Source organism: Desmodus rotundus, chromosome X, assembly GCF_022682495.2.
Source record: "Desmodus rotundus isolate HL8 chromosome X, HLdesRot8A.1, whole genome shotgun sequence".
NCBI lineage: Eukaryota > Metazoa > Chordata > Mammalia > Chiroptera > Phyllostomidae > Desmodus > Desmodus rotundus.
The window spans coordinates 63,107,186-63,132,364 of record NC_071400.1 but is presented as its reverse complement, the minus strand read 5'-3'; the positions used below and the strand labels follow the sequence as shown (position 1 = coordinate 63,132,364).

Here is a 25,179-nt window from a genome sequence, read left to right as displayed (position 1 = left end):
AAAACTTGGTTGTGGTGCCAGTTCAGTTCTTGACTCAGCAGTATGACCTTAGGCAACTCACTACATTCTTAGGGTTTTGGTTTGTCATCTATTGAATGGGAGGGGCAATCGATATATTCAACTAGGTATCAATAACAATAATAAAACTTCCCACTACAAAAATTCCTAGAAAAGCTAGATAAAATAAATGCCTGTACTGCTGACTTTTCAAGAAAATAAAGGAAACATAGAGTTCCACCAAAACACTAATTCAAAAGAACATAAGCACCCCTATGTTCATTGCAGCATTACTTACAATTGCCAGGATATGGAAGCAGCCCAAGTGTTCACCAGTAGATGAGTGGATAAAACAACAATGGGACATTTACACAGTGGAATACTACTCAGCCATAAAAAAGAAGAAAAGTTTACCCTTTACAACCCTATGGGTGGACCTAGAGAACATTATGCTAAGTGAAATAAGCCAGTCAGAGAAAGACAAATACCATATTGTTTCACTCATATGTGGAATCTAATGAACAAATTGAACTAACAAGCAAAACAGAGACAGACTCATAGATAGAGAGCAGATGACAGCTATGGGGGGATTAGGGTATAGAGGGATTGAGCAGAAAGGAAAAAGGACTCATGGACATGGACAACAGGGTGGTAATTGTGGGAGGAAGGGGGTATAAGGGGAGTAAATGGTAATGGAAAAATACAATAAGAAATAAAAAATAAAATCAATAAATATAGGCTTCCAAAATGAATAAAACTTTGCGGGGGGAAGAGTGATAAGTGGATGTGGAAGCTACAACTACCCTGGGGGTACTTATCAATCATGCTATACAAGACACTTGAGTTTTTAAAACCTTATAGAGACAGGAGACAAAGCCTTAGGTATGTACAAGTTAGGGAGTTGCGACTGAAATTCTCAAATAAACCTGAGAACCTCAAAGGGTTACATCCTCAATAAAAGTATAAACTGAAAAAAAGTATATTTGGGCAAAGAGAAACAATAAGAACATGTATCTGTGTCTGCTTGACTCTTAGTACAAAAAATTAGGAAATGCTTCCTATAAGAATGTACAACCACAAGTTTACACTCCAGTGGGTTTGTGGTTGAGCATTACATTATCCATGTGTTTTAGAAAATGTTGAGATTTTAATAAGAAGTGATTTCCAGTTGTTAGCACCCAGGAGTGTTTGGAAGAAGCAAATAGAAATTTTCTCAGGACTCTTTCAACTCAGATTGCATGAGATTCCCACAGTTAAAATTTTTGCCAAACTGAAGATCACATAGTATGCAAGGAAAATAAACTATCCTGAGTGAAAATAAGCAAAAAAACAAAAAACAAAAAACAAAAAAAAACAAAAACAAAAAAACAAAAAACAGGAAGGGAACCTTACAAACTTAAGTAATGCAAAATATAAACCAAATATGTTTAAAATTTTTAAAGAAATAAAAGAGTAAAAAATGTAAGGAAGAAATGAGCTGCTACCAAATAAATGATGTAGATTTGAAACAAAACTAAATAGAATTGTAGAAACAAAAAATATCCATCAAAATTGAAAAAATGAATGGAGTAAATAGAAGTTTAGATACAACTTAAGAAATAGGAATTTGGAAGACAGAGATGAAGAAATTACTCCAGTTGCAGCAAAGAGATCAAAAATAAGAAAAGAAGTAGACCTAAAGAATAGAGACAGGACTAACACACATCTGATTGCATTTCCAGAAGGAGATAATATAGAGCATGTGAGAGAGGAATAGTTAAAGATATAATGTCTAAGAGTTTTTCTAGAACTGATGAAGAATCCCAGTACTCAGATTCAGGAGCCCAACCCAAGCAAGATAAATGAAAATAAATGAATAATTAGACGTATCATATAACAACTTAAAAGCAATAAAGACTCAAAGACCCTAAAAACAGCCAAGAGAAAAGAAACATCAACTGATCAACATAGACTGATAAGAGACTTCTTAGCCACATTAGAAGTTAGAAGACTGTGGAGATAATATATTCAAAGTACTGAGAGAAAACAACCATCAAACTAGACTTTTATACCCAAAATATCATGTAGGACCGAGCCCCCACCAAGACCTTTTTAAAAAAATATATTTTATTTTTATTTATTTTTAGAGAGAGGGGAAGGGAAGGAGGAAGGGAGAGGAACATCAATATGATGTTGCCTCCTGTGCGCCCCCTACTGGGGAGCTGGCCCCCAACCCAGGCATGTGCCCTGACTGGGAATCAAACCAGCAACCTTTCAGTTTGCAGTCCAGTACTCAATCCATTGAACCACACCAGCCAGGGCTATAAATGTCATTTCTGAGGATGAAGATAAAAATGTGAAAATGCTTTCATAGTGGATATCAATTGTTTTATCTTCTCTGATGTCCACCTCTTCTGATAGTTGTTTCCAGGAATTTGTATCAGAAATAGAATATGACTAATAAATACTCTAAAATGTACAACTGTCTAAATGGAGGCTGGGTAGAAAGTAATGAGGATTTACCTCATATGGGGATAGGGAACCATCAGGTCTGGTTCATGTGGTGGCAGAGAGGTAGGTTAACATTTTAGCTATTGCCCATTTGGATTCCAACCCACTGCCCAGAAAGGCTGGAGACAACTTGACAATAAAACATCAGGAAATCAGAGTATGTTGAACGATTTCAAGTGCCTTTAGTGAAAGGATACTAGAAACAAAGTCTAAGATAAAGTGAGTCCTCCTGAAAGCAGAGAGGAAATAAGCAGGTAAATATGTAGCTTTTAAAACAGAGGGATCTCTTTTATTTTTCCTCTTTTAAAAAAAATTTTTGTTATTCAATTACAGTTGTCTGCATTTTCTCCCCAACCCTCCACCCCACCCCAGCCAAACCCACCTCCCTCCCCCACCTCCACCCTCCCCCTTGGTTTTGTCCATGTGTCCTTGGTTCACAAGCTGGTGCTCAGTCCACTGAGCTACGCTAGCCAGGGCTATGTGTCCTTTATAGTAGTTCCTGCAATCCCCTCTCCCCACTCTCCCCTCCCCCCTCCCCTCTGGCTATTGTTAGATTGTTCTTAAATTCAATGTCTCTGGTTATATTTTGTTTCCTTTTTTCTTCTATTTATTATGTTCCAGTTAAAGGTGAGATCATATGGTATTTGTCCCTCACCACCTGGCTTATTACACTTAGCATAATGCTCTTCAGTTCCATCCATGCTGTTGCAAAGGGTATAAGCTCCTTCTTTCTCTCTGCTGCGTAGAATTCCACTGTGTAAATGTACCATAGTTTTTGGATCCACTCATTTGTTGATGGGCACCTAGGTTGCTTCCAGTACTTGGCTATTGTAAATTGTGCTGCTATGAACATTGGAGTGCATAGGTTCTTTTGGATTGGTGATTCAGGGTTCTTAGGGTATAATCCCAGCAGCGCAATTGCTGCGTCAAAGGGCAGTTCCATTTTTAGTTTTCTGAAGAAATTCCATACTAAAACAGAGGAATCTCTTGCCTATAAGCAAGAATCTGAGACATCCAAGGGCCAGATAATCATGTGCCCTGTGAGATGGCAGTTGCTGAAAAATATGCTTTATCTTGTTTCTAAAGCAATCTAGGAAACTATGGAACCTAACCATTGAAATGGAGACATTGGGTAGGAGTTCTATGAATCAGCCCATCCTTCAAACCTTACCTCTCCCTTGGGATAGCGGTAGCGATATTTATCTTGGTCCCTTAGTGCAAATTCTTCAGGGTAATGTTCCTGAATTTCTTCATAGGTCATCTCCTCACACACACCCTGGGAAAAGTTATTTGGGGACAAAAGTATTCACAAGGTGAAATCCACACAGCCTTTAGCATAGTTTTGAGGCCAAATGATTGTAGAACAGTAGCACCTAGGTTTCTGTGAACACACCTCTGGGTTTGTGCCTGCTGAGTGTGTGTGCACAAGGTGTGTGGCTGTGCAGATGTGAGAGTGAGTGCATGTGTATAGGTGTGTTCAGGATGAGTATATGGTAGGTCTCGGTGATGTGTCATATGATTGTCCTAATACATTTGTAGGTGTACATTGTACATATATATATGGATTTCTATCAATATTTGGGCTTAAGGATTTGTGACTTTGCATGTGTGCATGCACCATGTTTATGGTGTGTACTGGTGGTATGTTGAGGGACCTATGCTTTGTGTTTGTATATTTATCTCATTATATGTAGTATACTTGTGTGATTGTGTGTGTATAGGGTATCTGAGCATCTGACAATGTGCCTGCATGGTTGTTTCTATGGTATGTCTTTCCATGTGTGTCTTAGTGTATCTGTGGCATGTGTATTTGTGAATCTGTATGTCTCTGATTATGATTCTAGTGTATATGTGTGAACATATGTGTGCCTATGTCTGAGGTCTGTGTGAATTTGTGGCAATATGCTTCAGGCTGTGTGTCTGTACTGTGTATGTGTCTATGGTATGCCTCTATGTTCATGTGATGTAGAAATATGCAAAGACAGCATGCATGTCTATGGTGATTGTGAGTGTGCCTATATGTATCTCTAGGTGTGTCTGTAAGTGTGTATGTGTGCATGCATATGGTGTAGGTGTTATTGGTAGATATGTCTGAGAGAGGGCCTGTGTCTGATTAGTGGGTCCATGTGTCTGTGAAGTGCATGTCTGTGACTGTAAGCATACATGGGGTATGTGTCTGTGACTGCGTATGCAAGCTTGTGCATCCACAGCAGGGCTCTCCCATTTTATAGCATTTCTCATCCTTCCTGCCCCTACCTCTGCTGTAGGATCTCTGGCAGATAAAGAAACAGCTATCCACAGAAATCTCAGAAGGCAAGGATTAGTAAATCCCTAATGATTTCAGAGTGGGCCTAGAGGAGATACACTCTCCTCACCCAAAGAAGAAATTGGGAGCCAGAGACTGTTCCTCAGGAGTATATGAGAGTTCTGAGTCCACTGAGAAGTCCCTAGAAGTGAGGTGGCTGCTGCTGGAGTAGGCAAGTGATGTTGGGTTTATGTTTTCCTTCTGGTTGTGTGGATTCCAAGGATTAGACCTTCCTATAGAAGCAGCAGGCTCTGGTTGTTGTCTTTTGAGCAATCTACCAGGTTTCCTTCAGGGGTGAGGCTCACCTCTGCCCCAGCACAAACAACTTTGCATTGTCAAACTTCTCCAACTGACAGTGTCCATGACAGAACATGTGCCCTATGGAATACCCAAGGTCCTTCTACATTGGCTTCAACTTTCTATTCTCAAGCATTTTGGGAACCTGTTGCCTGTGGAAATGATTCCCTATTGACTTAAGAAGAATTGCCTAATCTCTTTGAATTTTATTTTCCTTATCTGCAAAATGAGGAGAATCATATTACCCCACAAAAGTGTTCTGAATATTAGAATATTAGAGGTAGTATGTGCAAAAGAGACTAGTACAGGATGTACAAAGCACATTTTAAAGACTCAATCAATGGAACTAATTATTAATATATTACTGATCATGGAAAACAAACCAGAAACCTAGGCATCATTCTAAATTCTTGCTTCTTCCTAACCCACCCCCTCATAATGGATTGCTGAGACTCTACCTCCTAAAATTCTCTTAAATCTATTCTTTTTTCCTTCCTCTTACTCTCCACTGCTGCAACTTTAGCAGTTCTATATACACACAATACCCTCTTCACTTAAGCTGTTCTCTCTGCCTGGCATACCATTCCTGATCTCCTCTACCTGGCTCAATATTAACACTCCAAGTTAACACTTTCCTCCAGGCAGATCCTGGCTGAGCCAGATGCCCTGCCCTGACATCTGTGCACCTATAGTAGCCTATCAGAAGCCTGTATTACACATACTGTTCTGTACTCCTTTGTTTATTTATCTGTTTGCCCTGTTTAGCCTGAAAACTCAGTGAAGAAAGGAACCAATCTCCATCTCCAGTACCACCCCAGTGGTGAAACAAAGTAAGTTTCCAATAAATGTTTACATCATGTATGTGCTAGAAACAAAGCATAGCTGTACTCTTATGATGAAGCACTTACATATTTTCTTGTATGCATTTTATAGCAAATACATGTGATATCTAGAACAATGCTGTATATACCTTTTCTAACTATGTGTATCACTGTGCATGAGTAGTTAAGTACATATGTATGTATGTATGTATGTATGTATACACACATACTTGTCTGTATTTGTACAGGTATATTTAGTAGACAAGCAAGTTAACCTACCTACATTCAAGTTATCTACACCTGTGGTGAAGCTTTTACTCCAAGGTCTAACAATCATAATAACCTGTGCACTGCTACCTGGTGTCAGCACATATATAGTGCAGGTGAGACAATGGAGAGGAAACAATGCCTTTTCAAAGAGCTCATGAGAAAACCTGACCCTGAAGAGAGACTGCCATGTCATGAGGGTCAGATGACATATTTCCTAAGTTTTTCTTTTTTCCATCTCCAATGCCACCCTCACCTCTTGCCTGGATTAATGCAGCCTCTCCATACTGGTCTATGTGCTCATTCTGGCCTTCCTACCTAGTCTCCACACGTGGCCAGAGTGGTCTTTTTATTTGAAAAAATGTGAATCACGTTCAAGCCACTCCTCCTTGATTTAGACCACATCAATGGCTTCCTTTTTATAGGGCAGCATCCAAATCCCTCAACATGATATAAAGCCATATGAGCTGCCTTCCTTTCCAACCTTTTCTCCCTTATTTCCAGACCTTACAATAACAGCCCCAACCTCTGTGCTATTCTATCCTCAGTTCTCTGTACATGCCATGCTCTCTTCTCACCTACTGGCCTTCACTTGAGCTGTTCCTTGCCACTGAAATTAAATTTATCCTCTCACTCCCAGCTCATTTTGCCTGTTTCTTTTCTCACCTCTAGCTTCATGTAGGAAGCTTTCCTTGTAAACCTCCTACCACCAAGTCTTGTCAGGAGCACCCTCACCTTCTGAGTCTCCACAGTCCCTTGTACTTTCCTCTCACAATCCTTTGTCACATGAGATGCAGTGTCTTATTTACTGTCTGCCTTTGGGCTCCATGAGGAAAGGAAACTTGTCTGTTCTGTTCTAGCCTTCACTGGACCTTAACATACAGAATGGTGTCTGACACATGGCTGGTTGTTAAGAAATGTTTGTTGAATTAATTAGGTTACCATAGAGTCCAAAATAGAGGCAATCCAGGGTATAAGCCCAGAGTCAAGCCCCGTTATCCACCAGGAAATCCATTCCCCTACATCTCACCGCATCAATCTCGTTCAGGGCCTTCCACTGCTCATAGGGGACTCCCAGGGCCTCAGCTGTCTGGATAGTCCTCTTCATGTGGCTGGTCCACACTTTCAGGGAGCTGATGCCCTGGGACTGAATGAAGTTGGCTAGGGCATAAGCATACTGGAAAGTGGGGGTACAGTTGAGGAGAGGAGGGGAGAAAGAGAGAGATGAAAGAATACAGGGTAGCCACGAGAACAAGTTCAGATCTGTCACAAATGGTAGAATAATGGTGTACAAGCATGAATACAGAGTTTAAATATTTCCAATCTATAAAAAGGTCATACTCTTTCCCAAGAGAATAGAAAAGAGTATGTGTGTTTATGTGTGTATATGTGTGTATGTTTGTTCACTGATGCTTGGTCACTGAACCCTCTACTCAGTTATTCATTTGTACAAACAGCCCACCTGTAACATTTGTAGAGACTGGGACAAGAGGACAAATGGAAGCACTCTACCAGCAGTCCACCTCCCTTCTCTTCCTGTCTCCATTCCACCACTCATAGATGTTTGTAGATAATCCAGTCACATTACCAAGTTCTGTCCATCCCATATCTTCACCAATTCCCCCTGATCCACAAACTGATCCTTTGGCCACCCCTTCACCTAGGGGTGAACACTCCTGTTATGTGGCCTACTGTTACATGGGAAGACCCTGGAATAAGGTCATGCAGGCACTGGAAACACACTAGACTACAAGGACAGGGATTTCTGGGGTCTGGGTACTCAGAGTATGGTGTGGATGTGGTATGGTGAAGATTTGGGGGAATTTCTCTTTGATTCTTATTGCTTTAGTAGGGGTCCTAGTACCCAGGTTCTAAGAGCATTCAAACATGTACTGAGTGTATGATGGGTAATAGGGTGTCCTGTTCTCAAGACAGAATCAGTGCAGAGAGGGGAACAATGACAGCACCGAGAGAAACCCACAGGGCTGTGGGAGCCCAGATGAACAAGGGATTCACTCTCCTTCTGTGTACAGGTCTGTTACTAGTCACAGATGGTGTGTGAGGAACATCTGCACAAATGCATGGACACAGGCACACAGTTATGTGCAGAAACATGGGCATTGTGTACACACATCCTAATGGTGGATTCTGAGTCAGCAGGCAGTGTGCTCCGGTGGAAGGAGCCCTTGGCTGGGAGGTAGGTGATGGGGTTAAACTGCTCCAGCTCCCTCACACAGTCCCCATGTGCCTGGGATGCATCCTTGCACCTGTCTGGCCTTTGATCTCCTGCCTGTAAGATATGAACAGCATGAGGTCGCCCAGCCTGTTGTCTATGAGTGGAGATCAGAGAGTGGATGGGCAGCACCTGGAGCTGAGAGCCGCTGTGATTGATGTGGGTGGAAGTCAATGGGAAATCGCACAGTGCACTGTGCCCATGAGCATGAAGGTTGGGCCAGGCAGTGCGTGCACAAGCTCACATTTGTGTGGAGGGAGGCACACCATTTGCAGATGGCCACGTGTCCAAACTGGGTGATAAGCTATGGAGACAAGGCAGTGGCCAGCCCTAACCCAGAGACCCCTGGCTGAAGGTGGTGCCACGAGGTGGGGTTGACACCTCCAGTGGCCTCTGATTCTGCTCTAAGGAGTGAGAAAGGTGAAGAGTCAGAGGTCAGGGTCCACCCTGAGAGGAGTCTGGCAGTCTGAAGGCAACAGAAAAGGAGCCTCGAGGATGTGGCTGCTGGTGAGGTGCCTTGCCTGTGACACCGCCACCTCTGTAGTGGGGGATGCTGAGGGGCAGGCAGAAAGGCCTGGTTTTCAGTCCTGGCTCCAGCTATGTGTAACCAGGGGCTGCTCTCTCCTCCTGTCTGGGCCTCAGCCTCTTCATCCACAAACTGGTGACAGTACTGCCTAGGCCACAGAGCTGCCACAAAGATTAAATGAGGCCACACAGGTGAAAGCAGATGGTGCTGTGACTGTGTACAAGTGTCCTATAAAAGAGGGTGCTCCTACCCTGGCTGGTGTGGTTCAGTGGATTGAGTGCTGGCCTGTGAACCAAATGGTCACCAGTTTGATTTCCAGTCAGGGCACATGCCTGGGTTGTGGTCCAGGTCCCCAGTAGGGGGTGCTGAAGAGGCAACCACATATTGATTTTTCTCCCCCTGTTTCTCCCTCCCTTCTCACTCTAAAAATAAATAAATAAAATCTTTTTTAAAATTTAAAAAATATTAAAAAAATAAAAGAGGGTGCTCCCTCCATCCTGCACCCAACTTCCCACCTGTCCCATCCCCAAGTGAATCCCCCCAACAAGGACCTGTGCTAACAAGCCCAGGCACAGGGTCAGCCTGGGGAGGATATGTCCCTTTATTGAACCAGCACCCATAATGTGCAGCACCCATGATGCTTGGCTGGATAGCAGGGGTTCATGCCATAGAGTCAGAGATGGGCCAGTACTGGGAGAGATGGAGCCCAGGGCATGGTGACCTGCCTAGCAGCAGGAGAGGACAAGGGAAGGCTTCCTGGACCAGACTTGGGAGCAGGAACCCAGTCTGCAAGGTGGTGTGGGAGGTAGGGGGGGAAAGAAGCAGTAACTGGTGAGAGGTACGTGCTGACAGTGTGATGACCTGCAGTGGGGTGGAGGTGGTGTAACATCAGCCCTGGGTAACAGAGGAAAAGATGGATTCAAGGATGGGGCACTTCAGCACAGCTGTCTGTGCAAGTAATAGCCACAAGCTGACACAGGAAGGCAGCCTAGGTGAGGAAATTGCACAAGTTAAGGCACAGAGTTGTCAGAAAGATGAGGGGACCAGTCAGGCATGGGCAAAGGGAGCTCATCATACTGGGCCTGGCAGAGCAGCCAGATCTGGGCAGGCCTGGAGTGCCAGGACCAAGTTCTCAGACTTGCAGCTCCTATGGGCACATGATAGCCCTTCAAGCATGGGTCAAGAATGAGTGGCTGACAGGGCAGAAGAGTGGGAGTGACCTGTCACTGAGTACCCCCATCCTCAGGACCTAGGCAGTGGCCAATCCAGTGTCCATTGGCCACCTAGTTCAGCTCAGCCAGTGCTGTGGTGCACAGTGCCCTCCCTACCTGCTTGCCCCGAGCTGAGAGGCCAGAATCACCTCCAATGCGGCCTCTGAGGTTGAGTTCACTCTCACCATGCCGGCATAGGTAGATGGAGCGGGGTGTGACATGGATGTTCATAAGATAGTATACTGTGCGGCTCTGGATGTGGTCCTGCACTCGGTTCACCATGTAGCGTGTGCCCACGTCGAAGATCTTGATGTAGGACAGGTGGCTGGGTCAGTCCAAGCAAGAGCAAGGAAAGTTCAGGGGCTGAAGGTGGAGAGACTAATTCCAAGAGAAACCCCCAACACATACCCGACTTCAAGCCTCCTCCACAACCCAGCTCTCACCTACCTTTCCTCTAACAAGATGCCATACCTTGTCTTTTTCTGGGTACCTGTTCTAGAGACTTCATTCCTGACCAGCTTCAGGAGCTCACTGCCTGCTACCATGTCCCTCTGTCTCCTTTTCTCAGTCTCAACTTGAGCCAGGTTGTCTTTTCACCTTCATTCATCACACTCTAGGCATCTAGGGTTCCCTTTTATGTGGTTCACATTCCTGACACTCTTGGAGAGAAGAGGTAATCCTCTGTGTCCCTGGATACCTCCAACATCTCATTGGCAGCTCCAGATTTGTCCACTCTCTTGCTCTTTCAAGTCATGATCCAAGCTCTGCCTCTCTGTTCTTTGAACCTCTGCTATGATATATTGTACTTGACACTCCATAGGCAGTTACTAGATTATGTCTTCGTGTGCTTGTATCTCTTTGTGTATGTCTCTTTCCTTACTCAGAAAGGAGAGTGAGTTGGGATCTTTCCCTATCTTCCATGAAGTCAGCACACACACCCTTGTCTGTTATAAGCATTGTGCTGAAGACTCAGTATTTGCTCTTTGGGAGCTGTTAGGCCAGTTAGGAATATATATTTAGAAATGCATGATCACTGCTCAACACCTATTCTCCAAACAGTCACTAGTCACTTACTCTAAGGTGTGCCAAGTGCTGGGGCATGGAAAAATACACAGGTGGTTTACAGCATCAGTGGAAAACTTGAGGTCCTTGCTTAAATCCCCTCAGTTTTGTGCTTTGTCATAAACTAACAACTATAAGTGGAATGACAATCAAATTATTCAACACCTCTTTGCAGAGAGCTCAAAATGGGGGACATTGGCTAATCGGAAGACTAGAACCATGGAGCAAGATTTCTGAGGCACTTGCTGTGCCAGGCATTAATTCCTAAGTTGTCTGATTGTAAGGAGTTCAGGGTGATCCCTGTAAACAGGTGGAGGAGACTGGGGCAATGGGGTGACACACCAGGAACCCTGTGTGCACAGTAACAAAACTCAGTGAATGGAAATAGCTGCACTAACCCAAGGCAGGTAAGGCAGTGGCTGATGGGTTTGGTTTCAGAAAATTTCTCTGATGTTCCTAAAGAAAACATTTTTATCTGCATCATGCTCATCATGCCCATCCCTATCATTCATGTCTAATGGTTCTCATAGGGCATTCATATTTGCTGAACATTTTGGGGGCTTCTGGCAGGGAATGCAGACTTTCAAGTGCATGAATCCATACAACAATCCTAGAAAGCTGAGATTATTATCTGTGTTTTAAGGTTGAGCAATCTGAAACAGAGAGAGGAAGTGATTTGCCTAAGGTCATCCTCTCCAAGGACTCTCAGAGCTTACGATTAGAAAATATATGATGTAGCATTATTGCATTGTTACTGTCTGTTCCTGATACTAGGTTCTTGGTGGCTCTAGGATAATTTCCAAATTCCTCAGCTTAGTCTGATATTCTAGGTGCCTTCACATACTGGTCCTACTTGGCCTCACTTCACTATTCCATGCTCATGCTCATAACTTCCTTATTTCACTGCAGCCTTTATGCCTTTGCTGGAATATTCTCTGTACTCCTCTACTCTTATTCAGACTTAACTAGGCCATTATGAAGTGCTATTCTCTTTGCTTAAAAAGGTGTTCCTTGCCTGGTCTCCAAAGTTGAGGTCCTATGTCTCCATCCTTCAAGAACCAGTATATTCACTCTCTCTAGGAAGACTTCTTTGAGCCCAGGATCAGAGGTACTTCACACCAAAAGTATTACAATAGCTAATACCCATACACGCTATGTAAAATTTAAATAAAATTATAAAGTATGTTATAATATGAGGAGGTTCTACCAAGTTCTGGTTTCATTTTTTCCATTTTGACTAACTCAATGCTGGAAATATAAAATACTAAAAGATTTCAAGATTATTTTCTTATTTTTGGTAGCCTCTGCCTTGCTGGTGCCCTAAACACATCTAGTCTACCTACTGGGTAAACTTGCTCTTCTAGACCTCTTCCACTGAGCTGGGCTGGGTCCCCTCCTCTGTGTTCCTCCAGCACACTTGTTCTATCATTCCCACTATTCTAATCAACTGCATACTCATTGTCTTCCCCAACCAAGTGGTCATTCTATTAGAGCAGGGATGGACCTTTCTTCTTTGGGTTCCTAGGGCACAGATTAGGGCTGGGCCCTGAGGCATGGACTATAATTGTTTTCTGATGGAAAAATGATTAAATAAAGCCAACCCTCATAATCACTCATCTTCATGCGCAAACTGATTCATCAAACATCTGAGCACCTGCAGGAGAATAGGTTGAAGACTAGGGGCTTTCTCAATATCATTGTTTCCCCTCAGCTCCTGTCCTTCAAACTTCTTCTACCATGTGCTGCTAGCCCTTATGGTGCTTTTGTGGAAATTTGAAAAAGTAAGACTTTCCTCAGGGCAGAAACAGCCCCACTCCAGCATACATGCCTTGGTGAGAGAAGTAAGTGCACACTTGACCTAAATGCCCATGGACAGAGAACAATCTTCACTCTTAAGGTCCTGAATCTTGCACTGATTATATAAGCCTCATGTGACACTTTTTATGATATTGAGATGTAAGAAGGGAAGGACCAGGCTGGAAGTTTGAAAATAAGGTTTGAGTATATATTCTGCTACTGATTCATTGTGTGGTCTCAGATAAGCCCTTTGCCTACTCTGGGTCTCCATTTCCCAATTTGAGGAGTAAGGCAGTAACAATGCTCACCTTTTAGGACTTCAGTTAGACAAAGCTGGAAGGATATTCTTTAAACTTCCTAGTGTAGTATTGACTGTTGAAACCTCCTTACCCTTCTCACTTGGGTACCAAAGAGTCTGAGTGATGTGAGTCTCTTCTAATCACAACCCATTTTGAAAGAGTGTAGGGTTCTGGGAATACCTTATGTCTAAAACTTAACATCTTCCCTATACTGTCAGCTAACACCTCTCCTATCTTTCCCTGGTATTTTGAATAAAAGTTTCAAATTTTTCATGTGTCTTCCCACATTTCAAGGCACTATGGAAGATACCTGAGGATAGAATCCACCTCTCTTGCCCTTATTTACACTCCCTATGTATACCACAGCCAAGAGGGACCAAATACTTATTGACTGAAGAGGTATATGTGGGTACTGTAAGAAGAGACATGGCTAGGAGACAGAATATGTGGTTACAATCCCAGCTCTACTATTGAGTTATGGTGGGAGCTTTGGCAAGTGTTTTCAGCTCTCTAGGACTCAATTTCCTCTTCTTGAAATTTATGATCATAAGACCTATTTCAGTCTCTTCTACAGGGGTACTGAAGAGATTCAATTAAACAAGATGAACATGTTTGAAAACTGAGGTAAATAACACTTTTCAAAAAACAATAGCAGTAAGGATAGGAGGGAGGCTCCCCCCCGCCCCGCCTCCTCACCCTGAGATCAGGTCCCTGGTCTGTCCATATTGCTCAGGAAAGCACTCCTTCAATCCTCTCGTGAACACCTTACACATCAAGGAATAATCACCTCATTGATAAGTAGAGCTAGGAGCATCCTTGAAGACAAATCATCAAGTCCAACTCCCTAATGTTGCACATAAAGAAGTTGAGTCCAAGAGAGGGAGGAAATTTCCCTAGGTCCTACAGGACATCAAAACATGGCTAAGGATCCAGACCTGGATTTGGGGGTTCTGGGTTCTTACCTGTCCAGTTCATCATCCAAGGGTTGGTAATTGAGCTCATAGCATTCAATTCTTTTTAGAAAGTCTTCCAGAACCTTTTCTCGGTCGCAGTCTAGGTAATCAGGGCTGCCGAGTTTCACTTGCTGGGAGAAGGGAGAAAGACAGAGGGGCCATAGGAGACAGAGACTCTGACAGTGCCCTTGGGAAGGGCCTTTAGAGATCATTGAGTACAACATACCTCACAATAAAAATGGCAAAATTGAGACTTGGAGAAAGGGTCTTGCTTAAGTTTATAAAATGAATCCGTTGAAAATCTGTATTGTGTAATTCCTTATTACTTATATATCTGTGTGGTCAAACAAGGTATGTTACATTATATTCAGGTCTATAGTGTACAATGTTTCAGAAGAATGTTTATAAGAGGACTGGAAATTGTGATGTCAGAAATGGTTGAAGAAGAGGAACACGAGGTCTTGGCCAGGGGTCATAATGGCTTACATGTATAACGTGTTTACTGGAAGAACGTGGTATGTTGAGTTTAGATTTCTGAAGGGCCGATATCTCCAATTCCCTCAATACCTACCATTTCCACTCACCTTAGTGAGTGGTACTATCATCCACTCAGTTACCTGAGACTAAAGAAATCTGGAAGTCATCTTATCATAGATGTGTCCTTTTCTAACATTCCCCACCTCTCAGCAGGTAGCAAAATCCTCTCCACTATATCTTCTAAATATCTCTCCAGTTGGCCTTCATTTTCTCTTGCCTGGATGCTCATGATAGCTTTGTGACTGATCACTCTGTGTAAAATCTTGTTATTTCTGGCTGATGATTATTCCCCATACCAGCAGCCAGAAGGATATTTCTAACATGAACATCTGACCATGGAATACCCTTGCTTAAAACTTTTCACATTTCCTCATATATTTTAGGACCAAGTATGAAATATTTTAGCAGGCTGGGCCGCAAATTTTTTTTTCATCCTCATCTCCCATTGTTCCCCTATTCCTCTACATGCTATTACATTATTTTCCATTCTTTGCCTGCCAAATTCCTATGCATCCTTCAAGGTGCACGTCAGCTACTACCTTCATTGAGAAGACTTCCTAATACACCCTATCCCTCCCATGCAAGGTTAGGTCCTCAAGCCTCCTCTATTCACTCATCTTAGCATTGATCTCACAAAGTTATGTCCGTAAACTTTCCAGGCTCTCTCACTAACTGTGAGCTCAAGAGCAAGACTCTTAGCCCTGGCTGGTGTAGTTCAATAGATTGAGTGCGGGCCTGTGAACCAAAGGGTCACCAGTTTGATTCCCAGTCAGGGCACATGCCTGGGTTGTAGGCCAGGTACCCAGTTGGGGACACATGAGGGGCAACCACACATTGATGTTTCTCGCCCTCTCTTTCTCCTTCCCTTCCTCCCTGTCTTAAAAAATAAATAAATAAAATATTTTAAAAAAGAGCAAGAATCTCCTCTATTCATTTCTATGTCTCTAATACCTGGAATGGTCTGGCTACAGGTGTATGGATTCATTTTCTGTTGAATCAATAAATGGATGGATAGATGGATAAGTGAAGAGGAAAGAGCAGGGTTGGACATGTTCTTTGCTCCTAGGGGCAAAAATAGGATCAATAAGTGGCAATTACAAAGAGGTAGGCTTCAGCTTGATTGGGCTGTATTTGATAAGGGCAATGAGTCTCTTATCACAAAATGAATGAAGAAAAAATCTAGACAAACATTTAACTGAGATTTCAGGTATCTGATGAAGGGTTGAAGGAGATGACTTTTAAAGTCTCTTCTGTCCCTGAGCTCCAGTAATTTGATGAAATAAGGAAGAATAAAATGTGTTAAGTGATCTAGTCCTAGAACACATGCCTGGAATCTAAGAGAAGTGATAGTTCTGATATACATTGTGAGGCAGAATAAAGAGCTTTTGAGGCAGATAGCCAAACCTGAGGTCTAGACCCATTCCTACCTCTTTCTGGCTGTATAAACCCTTGACAACTCACTTTCCCTCTTGGAACTTCAGTTTCTTGTTTTCAACAGTGAAATGATTCTTAACATGCACGTTTGTTGTGAAAAAAACCAATGAGTCAAGCTTGGTACCTGGTGCATATTAATAACTCTATGTATATTGGCTTCACTTAATTCCATAGGAAAATTGTGGGCCACAATTGTCAGAGAATGCTTCCTATAGAAAATGGGAAGGGAATCCTGGAGAAGAATACCTTCTTTAATCTCATAGAGATATTTTTAGGCATGATCCAAGCCTGAGGCGAAGTAAGGAGGAAAGGTAACTTGGGGCTCCTTACCCTGATGTTTTCTGCAATGATGCCAGGGTCATTACAGATGGACTCAATAAAAAATACCTATAAGAGAAACAAAAGAGATATTTCCAGCAGGGAATTGTGTTTGATAGGAGCCAATCATAGTTTGACCCCTTCGAAATGTCTCTGAGTCATCCCTAGAGCATCTCTAACAACATAATTTCATACAGTAGTGCTTTAGGATTTTAGGATTCTGATTTTTATGAGGCAAATTGGCTCTAAATTGAATGGCTCAAGATTATTGCTTTGTGTTTTTACTGTTTTTTTTAAAAGTAGGATCCTATAAATAATGTCTACAAAATGAATTTGGTTCTAGACATAATGCTCCAAGAGAAATGGACAACCTTTTGCAAGTAGCATGTTAAGGTAGTGATGGGAATTTAGCTCACCTGATACCATTTCACCTGAAGTCAACTTTCCTGATGCCAATTCACCCCATTAATTCAGCTAAAATGATCATTTTCTAGAGCAGTAGTTATTTACTTTCTTTTTTTTTTTGCAAACAAAATGTTTTTATTCTCCTTCACCTTTTACACCCATCTCTTTAAGCCCTCTCCCCTCTGGCAATCATCAGTTTGTTTTCTGTATCTATGGGTCTTTTTCTATTTTATATATTCATTTTTTAGATTCCACAAACAAGTGAAATTATATGGTATTTGTCTCTTTTTGTCTGACTTATTTCACTTAGCATAAAACACTCTAGGTTCAACCATGTTGTCGTAAATGACAAGATCTCATTCTTTTAATTGCTAAGTAATATTCCATTGTGTGTGTATATATGTGCATATGTATATGAGGGTATACACATTCGTTTTGGAACATTATGGCTTTCTAAGCACCTAATTGTTCTCTACCATATCTTCTTTATTCATCTATAGATGAACACCAAGGTTGCTTCGGCTACTGTAAATAGTGCTACAATAAACATATCTTTTGAATTAGTGTTTTTTTCCTCTTTGGATAAATACCCAGAAGTGGTATTGCTAGGCCGTATGGCGATTTTGTTTTTAATTTTTTGAGGAATCTCAATTGTTTCCCATAGTGGCTGCACCAATTTACAATCCCGCCCACAATGAATGAGAGTTCACTTTTTCCCACATCCTTGCCAACACTTGTTACTAGTTAGCTTTTTGATGATAGCCAGTCTGACTGGTATGAGGTGGTATCCCATTGTGGTTTTGATTTTCATTTCCCCGATGATTAGTGATGTTGAACCTCTTTTCATATGTGTGTCAGTCATCTGTATGTCTCCTATGGAGAAATAGAAATTCAGGTCTGCTACTCATTTTTTAATTTGATTGTTCTCTTAATGTTGAGTTGTATGAGTTCTTTGTATTTTGGATATTAACCCTTTATCAGATATATCACAAATATCTTTTCCCATTCAGTAGGTTGTTTTTTCATTTTGATAATGGTTTCCTTTGCTGTGTTTACTGGTTTTTAACTCATATGCTTTTTGTAGTGGTTCTCTCTCCTCTTTCCTCATCCTCCCCTTACAGTGCCACCTTGTCAGCAATCATCTTCCATTGCCTAATGTGGCACCTCTCCTTTCCTGTTCTGTTCTGTTTTGTTGCTTTTAAACATTATCTGGAAAGCCATCTCAACCAAATTAAAATGTTGAGCCTAAGGTAGCTGATTTGGCATCTATGAGTCCTCTGGTTTACCTTTCTTTATAATTTATGCCTGGATAAGTAGGTTCTAGCTAAGAGTAGCAGTGTTACTGTACCTTGTAACCATGTTCCTTAGCAAACTGCAAAATCAGTGACCGTCGTTCTCTGGTAGTGTTGGTGGCATCAAAAACCTAGAGGCAGATGATGAGATTGGTTTGCTGTGAGTCTGGTGCTGATAGAATGCCTACTCTTTGACCATCCCTGTGGTCAGCTAATTGGAGTGCTACCAAAAGGGGATAGAACTTGGACTGGGTGATGAACGACAGCAAGGATTTGGAATTCGCTTGTATCAATTTCTCAAGCACTCATTGAGCCCTGCTATCTACCCCAAAGTGTAGCAGGCTCTATAGGAATAATAATGCAAGAAAAAAAAATGTGGGTAATTAAAAAATTATACAGGTGAAGTAGCTGAGCCTTAGAGGAAAGATTTACCTTAACCAAATCCCCAAGAGTTGCTGATAGAGCAGATCTAGAACTGATTTCTCAACTCCTAGGTGAGGCTTCTTCCTTCCCTATCACTTTGGAGCTCTTTAAGAAAAGGAAACAACTCCCTATCCTTGGCACCTCAGATGGGACAATTTGCATATTTGAAGATCTTTTTCATTTTTAGAATCCGCAAATCCTGTCTCCAGGGTCTATGAGATTAAATTGACTAAGACGTTTAGGTAAATCTCAGAACTAAAAAGTTTGTACTTTAGTTTTTAATTCTACTGTAGTCCTGCTAAATTCTTGGGAGTGGAGTGGTAGATATAGTAGCTAAAAATATAGATTCTGGAACTACACAACTTGGATTTCAGTTCTGTCCTGCCACATACATTCTATGCCATTATGGGAAATTATTCAATCTCTCTGTGTGTCATTCTTCTGGGATATAAAATGGGGGAATAATTATAATACCTTCCTCATGGGGTAAGATGGGATTAAATTAATATGTACAAAATACTTAGAATAATGTGTGGAACATAGTAAATGTTCAATACATATTAGCTGTTCTCCATCCCAGCAGAAATCCTAGGAAAAATGCAAATTTCTTTACCGCAACACGACCTTCCTCATAGCTGAGATAGTCATGAACATCCTTAAGGGCTGCCAAAGCACATTGCCTGAAAAAGATGGAGAAAAAAAAAACAGACAAGACTTATTCCCAAGACTGGTTCCTCTCAATTTTTCTGCCGTATCTTTTGCACCATCTCTCACATATCCTACATTATATTATTCACTTAGTAAATATTTACCCATGACAAGCACAGAGAGGTGACACAGGTGACAGTGGATCTGTGTATACATCTTAGGAGCAGGTATAAAGTGGCATGCCTAGGAAAAATTGACTGACACAGCATAATATTAAAGGCTCCAACCCTTGAGTTAATAGAGCTGAATGGGTTTGAACTCAGTTAGAGCCTGCATATATGATCTGTGAAATAGAAGGCATTCCTGGCACAGATAACAGTGCAAGCACAGATATAACATTGGCAATGTTTTGTGGTTTTGGAAAAAATCTATTCAGTGATTACTCTTTTCAAGGTTCTATTATCCTCATGGGCATGGATCAATGAATGAGACACAGGCTCTCTTCTAAAAGTGTTCAGAGTCTTGGAGAGGAGAGAGACCTTGAGATTGAATGGATGAGATTGGACAGACTGAAGTATTCCAAACTATTAAGACTCTTGTCTCAAATGCTAGGCTGAGAAATTTCCATTCTTTCCTGTCATAAGTAGGAGAGTGTTTAAAGTTCTTAAGCAGGGGATAGCTATGACTAGAAACAGGCTTTGGGTAAGATGGTACAAGGGCTATCCAAACCATCATTTGAGAGTCTAGAGGGCCTCCTTGCTAACCCTAGTGGCTCTGCTCTAGTCTCTCATCATCTGAACAAAGCCCTCCCTCAGCCAGGGGGAAGCACAGGTCCTCAAAATGTTAGGTACTTACTTCCTGATATGTAGAGCTTCCATGTTGTCTGGAAGAAAGAATTCATAGTTCTTGTAGCTAACTGCCTCTCTTCGATATTGGCCTAAATTAAACACTGAAAGCAGGGAACACTGGTGAAGAGGTTGGAAAGATCTCAGGGGCAACAACAACAGAAATACCCATGTTCTAATTGGGAGGGATTTTAGAGGTAGGTAGAATAAGATATAATTTGTACCTATATAATGTGCTTGCAAAGCTTCAAATTATGGCTACCAGATCATTTATTTTTTTACAACAATCCTGAAAAGTGGGAATCACCATTCCCATTTTACAAGTGAGAAAACTGAAGTTCAGAGATAGTAAGTAACATTCACAATTACTGAGGAGCTAGGATTCATGCCCAGGGTGATTTGGCTCCAAAGCTGGTGGTTGGTTCACTATTCTATTTTATCACAAACTCCAACCCTTTTCATGCTCTACTCCATTGGAAAGATAAATTTAGATTCAGGGAGTAAAATCATTCACCAAGGGTCCAACAGTGAATCAGAACTAGTCTGGGCTTTCTGAATCATAGTCCAATATTATTACATTTTTCTGTATCATGATGGAGAATTAAATTTATGCCCTCTCTAAGTCATACTTTCTCATTTCTAATGGTGAAAAACCAGAGAGGAGGGAAGGAAAGGAAAGGAGATAATAAGCAAAGAGGGAATATAATATTTTATTCATTCAACCAATAAATATTTTCTGATGCCCACTCTGTGAAATCGGACGTGAGTTCTGGGGCTTCAGAGCTGAACCATAGCTGCGTGATGAGGCTCTCAAAATGCTCAGAATCCAGCAGATAGGACAGAGAATAAACCAGTAAACAGAGAGCTCTCGCCCAGTTTGTTAAGTACTCTGACAGAACCACGCAACAAAGTAAGGGGCAAGAAAAGACTAATTAACTTGGGGTGACCTGAGAAGGTTTCTTGGAGAACGCAGCACTTGAACTGCCTTCTTTTAGGAGGGCAGGCCTTTTACAGGAAGGCATGGGGGGCTGGAGTGGGGAACAAAGACACTGCAGGCAGAGGAACAGCTTGAGCAAAGGTGTGGCATTGGCAGAAGGCAGAACACGTTTGGGGAATGGTAAGTCATCGACTGTGACTGAGGCCTCTGAGAGACTGGCAAGGGCCGACTGTGGAAGGCCTTGAACAACAGGCTAAGGAGCTTGCATTTAAGTCTGCAGGCCAAGAGATCCCTTGGAGACTGTAGGTATGGTCAGCTTTGTGCTTTGAAATATGACTTTGCGAGCCTCTGCGAGAATGGAGTGGGCTGGAGCAGACAGGAAGCAGGCACATTAGAGTTGGGTTTGTGTGGGAGCCCAGAGGAATCAAATAGGAACGGGGATGCACGGTGGGGGATAGACAAATCAACTGGAAAATCAGAGAGATTGATTGCTGAATGAGAGGTAGTAAGCAGAAAAGAGACCACATCGAGGAGAACGGAAAGGTGGGAGCAGGGAGCAGGAAGGAGGTTGACAGGCAGGGAAGAAGACCCCTCTGGAGGCGGAATGAGGCAGGACCACTTCCGGCTGGGGAGGGGGAGTGGACAGGCTTAGACCTAAGGAGAGGCTTGGAGAGAGCAGACGCCTTCTGGACTCAAGAGGACGAGGTGAGCTAAGGTGCCCAGCTTTAGTGAAAACTCTGTGGGTCTCTTCTGGCTGAAGCTTCAAAGTGTTTGATTCCACATGCTGCTAAGTTTGGAAGAAAACTTTAAGGTTGTGAAGAAATGGTAATGCTAATAAATATTAATATTGGAGTGGTAATACAGAAATAGCAATAAAAATAGTATCCTAGTCATAGAGTTGTCTTGAGGTCTTGCAAAAATGGAGCTCCTCGGGAAAGAAATGTAATCTTACTAGTTTTCCTACCTAGCATGGGATTAAGCACAGAGTATGTGCTCAAGAAATTTTAAAATTCGTTAAGAGTGTAGTTGTAGTGGTAGTAGTAGCAGCAGCAGTAGCAGTAGCAGTAATAGTCCATATTCTGTTAATAATTGAGACTTTCCTGGTACTCAGGTCATTGTCCCTTCTGAGGCTTGCTACCTTACTGTGTTTTCAGCTAGTGGCCTGTAGGGGGCTGTATAACAAAAGGTTTCAGAGACTTACCTTTAGTTGGTGTTCCAATCCAGTTCAGATATCGGGTGAGCTTTGTAGAGATGTAAGTCTTTCCTCGAGCTGGTAAACCCACCATAATCACCATTGTTGGGGAATTGGTAAACTGGGGTATGGATGCTGGAAGACAAACAGAGCCTCAAAAGCTTATCTCCAGGTTCAAACGATTTTCTGGTATCACCTCAGGGATGTAGAATGGGAAGGACCATCTTTCCAACCATTATAACTATATAAAAACCCCTGCAATTGCAAATAGACTTCTGTTGAATTCATCAAAAAAAAAAACAAACAAACCCAAAACTGAGACTGCAGTGCAAACAGTTAATCCAAAATCTGTAGAGACAAGCATCTGCAGGGAGCAACAGTGCCCAGATATTTATGTTTCACAGACACTACTGAACAACATATAAACTTAAAAGAAATTCAGCTAAGAATGATTAAGGAATTGCATAATGTTGGTTGTGGGCTAGGATAACAATGTGAAGACGCTGGGGGCTGTAGACATAGGTGGTCCTGCATCCTCTTGCAGACTTTTCCTTTAGGAATTCCACCAAGTGCTAATAGGGAAGACTGAGAAGAATCCTCAGAAAGATATCCTGTAGTTCTGGCTTTGGGATGGAAACAAAACAGCAGCCATTGCTGAAAACTTTCCCAGACCATTCTACCTACATATCCTATGGAACAAAAGCCTTAAGCATCATGGGGAAAGACAATAAAACTCTAGCATGAGAGTACTGGTGGAAATTCATTGCAACTGTTAGAGAAGGGTGGTTAACACCACTGAAACTCTGCCCAGACCAAACTTCTCTATCTCCCCTAAGGAAAATAAGCTTTAAACTGCAGAAGGAAGGACAACAGGAACTGAAGGCACTGGTGGAAACTCTATACAGCTGGAGAAGAAAAATGGAAAAGATGTTCTAATCCAGGAGGAGCAGGAATATGTGCTAGGCCCACCATTATATTTAGAACACTTGGTAAGGCCACACCTCTAAGACTCAGGATAAGCCTGAGAGTTAGGCTTAATCAGAATAACATAAAATGTCCTTCGTCTCCCATTTCCCACTCCCAGGCTAAAAAATAAATAAATACAATAGGTAATAATGGACTATATCTTTAAAGGGTGCAAGAAATAAATTGTCTCCAGAGAGAAGCAAAAAGGGAAGAATCAAGGTAAGAAGAAACCAAAAGTCTGAAGAGACAAATCATCAGAACCAGACTTAGTTAAAATACACATGTTGGAATTATTAGACAAGGAACTTAAAATATAAATGACTACTATGTTAAAGGCTTTATTGGAAAGGTAGACAGCATGCAAGATCCAAAAGGTAATTTCAACAGGGGAATGGAAAGTATAAGAAAAAATGAAATGTAAATACAAGAGAAAAACAGTAACAGTATCAGATCTGAAGGATGCCTTTCATGTGCTCATCAGTGGACTTGACACAGCTGTGGAATCACTGAACTTGAAGATAGATCAATAGAAATTACACAAACTGAAATGCAGAGATTAAAAAAGAGTAAAAAAAATAAAACAAAATGAGAAAACCAAAAACTTTGGAACACTATTAAACAGTGTAATATATGTGTAACTAGACTTTCAGAAAGAGAAATATATGGGGAAGAAGAAATATTTGAAAAAAATAATTGTCAAAATCTTCCCAAATTAGTGATTGATACCAAACCAGAGAACTAAGAATCTCACAGAACACCAAGCAGGCTAAATAAAATTTTAAAAAGAATCACATTGGCATATAAAATTCAAACTGCAGAAAATCAGGCAAAAATAAAATATTGAAGGCAGCCAGAACTGAAATGTACAATCACAAAAAATACCCTCACTGAATGGATTCAGTGACAAAAGACAAACAATCTAATTAAAAAATAGCAAAGGACCTGAACAGACACTTCTCCAAGGAGGACATACAGTGGGCCCAGAGACATATGAAAGAATGCTCAGCATCACTAGCCATCAGAGAGATGCAAATTAAAACCACAATGAGATACCACTTCACACTGGTCAGAATGGCCATCATAACCAAATCAACAAACAACAAATGTTGGAGAGGATGTGGAGAAAAGGGAACCCTAGTGTGCTGTTGGTGGGAATGAAGATGGGTGCAGCCACTGTGGAAAACAGAATGGAATATTCTCAAAATGGGACTGCCTTTTGACCCAGCAATTCCAGTGCTGGGATTATACCCTTGGAATCCTGAAACATGAATTCCAAAGAACCCATGCACCCCAAAGTTCATAGCAGCACAATTTATAATAGCCAAGTGCTGGAAGCAACCTAAGTGCCCATCAGTAAATGAGTGGATAAAAAAACTGTGGTACATTTACACAATGGAATTCTATGCAGCAGAAAGGAAGAAGGAGCTCCTACTCTTTGCGACAGCATGGATGGAACTGGGGAGCATTATGCTAAGTGAAATAAGCCAGGCAGTGAAAGACAAATACCATGTGATCTCACCTATTGTTGGAACCTAATCAACAAAACAGACAAGGGAGGAAAATAGAACCAGAGACAGGGAAATAAAGAACAAACTGACAGTGACTAGAGGGGAGGGGGAAGGTGGATAATGGGGCAAAGAAGGGGAAGGGTCAAGTCAAGGAACATGTATAAGGACCCATGGAGAAAAACAATGGAGGAGGCGGGGAAGATTGAATGTGGGAGGTGGGGGCAGATAGGGCAGGGGAGAGTGGTGGTGGGGGGAAATGGGGACAACTGTAATTGCACAACAATTAAAAAAAGAAATGGTAGAGAAAAGAGTCAGAAAACTCAAAGATCCACCAATAGAAATCATCTAATATGAACAACAGAGAAATAAAATGTAAAAAATAAAAACACAGAGATTCAGGGGCCTGTGTAAAAAAA

At 41.7% G+C, this 25,179-nt stretch overlaps 1 protein-coding gene across 4 annotated transcripts in view; it reads right to left on the bottom strand.

Annotated features, from left to right (window-relative positions):
* Window positions 1-25,179, bottom strand: part of PFKFB1 (6-phosphofructo-2-kinase/fructose-2,6-biphosphatase 1) — a 48,511-nt gene that overhangs the window by 6,309 nt on the left and 17,023 nt on the right. For all 4 annotated transcript variants that reach the window (XM_045198642.2, XM_045198644.2, XM_024564363.3 and 1 more), the window contains 9 exons: window positions 22,299-22,424; window positions 20,171-20,264; window positions 19,281-19,347; window positions 18,301-18,375; window positions 16,560-16,616; window positions 14,268-14,389; window positions 10,265-10,472; window positions 7,208-7,354; window positions 3,659-3,763 (listed from right to left, as the gene is read on the bottom strand). In XM_045198642.2, the coding sequence (XP_045054577.2) occupies window positions 3,659-3,763; window positions 7,208-7,354; window positions 10,265-10,472; window positions 14,268-14,389; window positions 16,560-16,616; window positions 18,301-18,375; window positions 19,281-19,347; window positions 20,171-20,264; window positions 22,299-22,424 (1,001 nt within the window). The remainder of the gene's footprint in view (window positions 1-3,658; window positions 3,764-7,207; window positions 7,355-10,264; window positions 10,473-14,267; window positions 14,390-16,559; window positions 16,617-18,300; window positions 18,376-19,280; window positions 19,348-20,170; window positions 20,265-22,298; window positions 22,425-25,179) is intronic.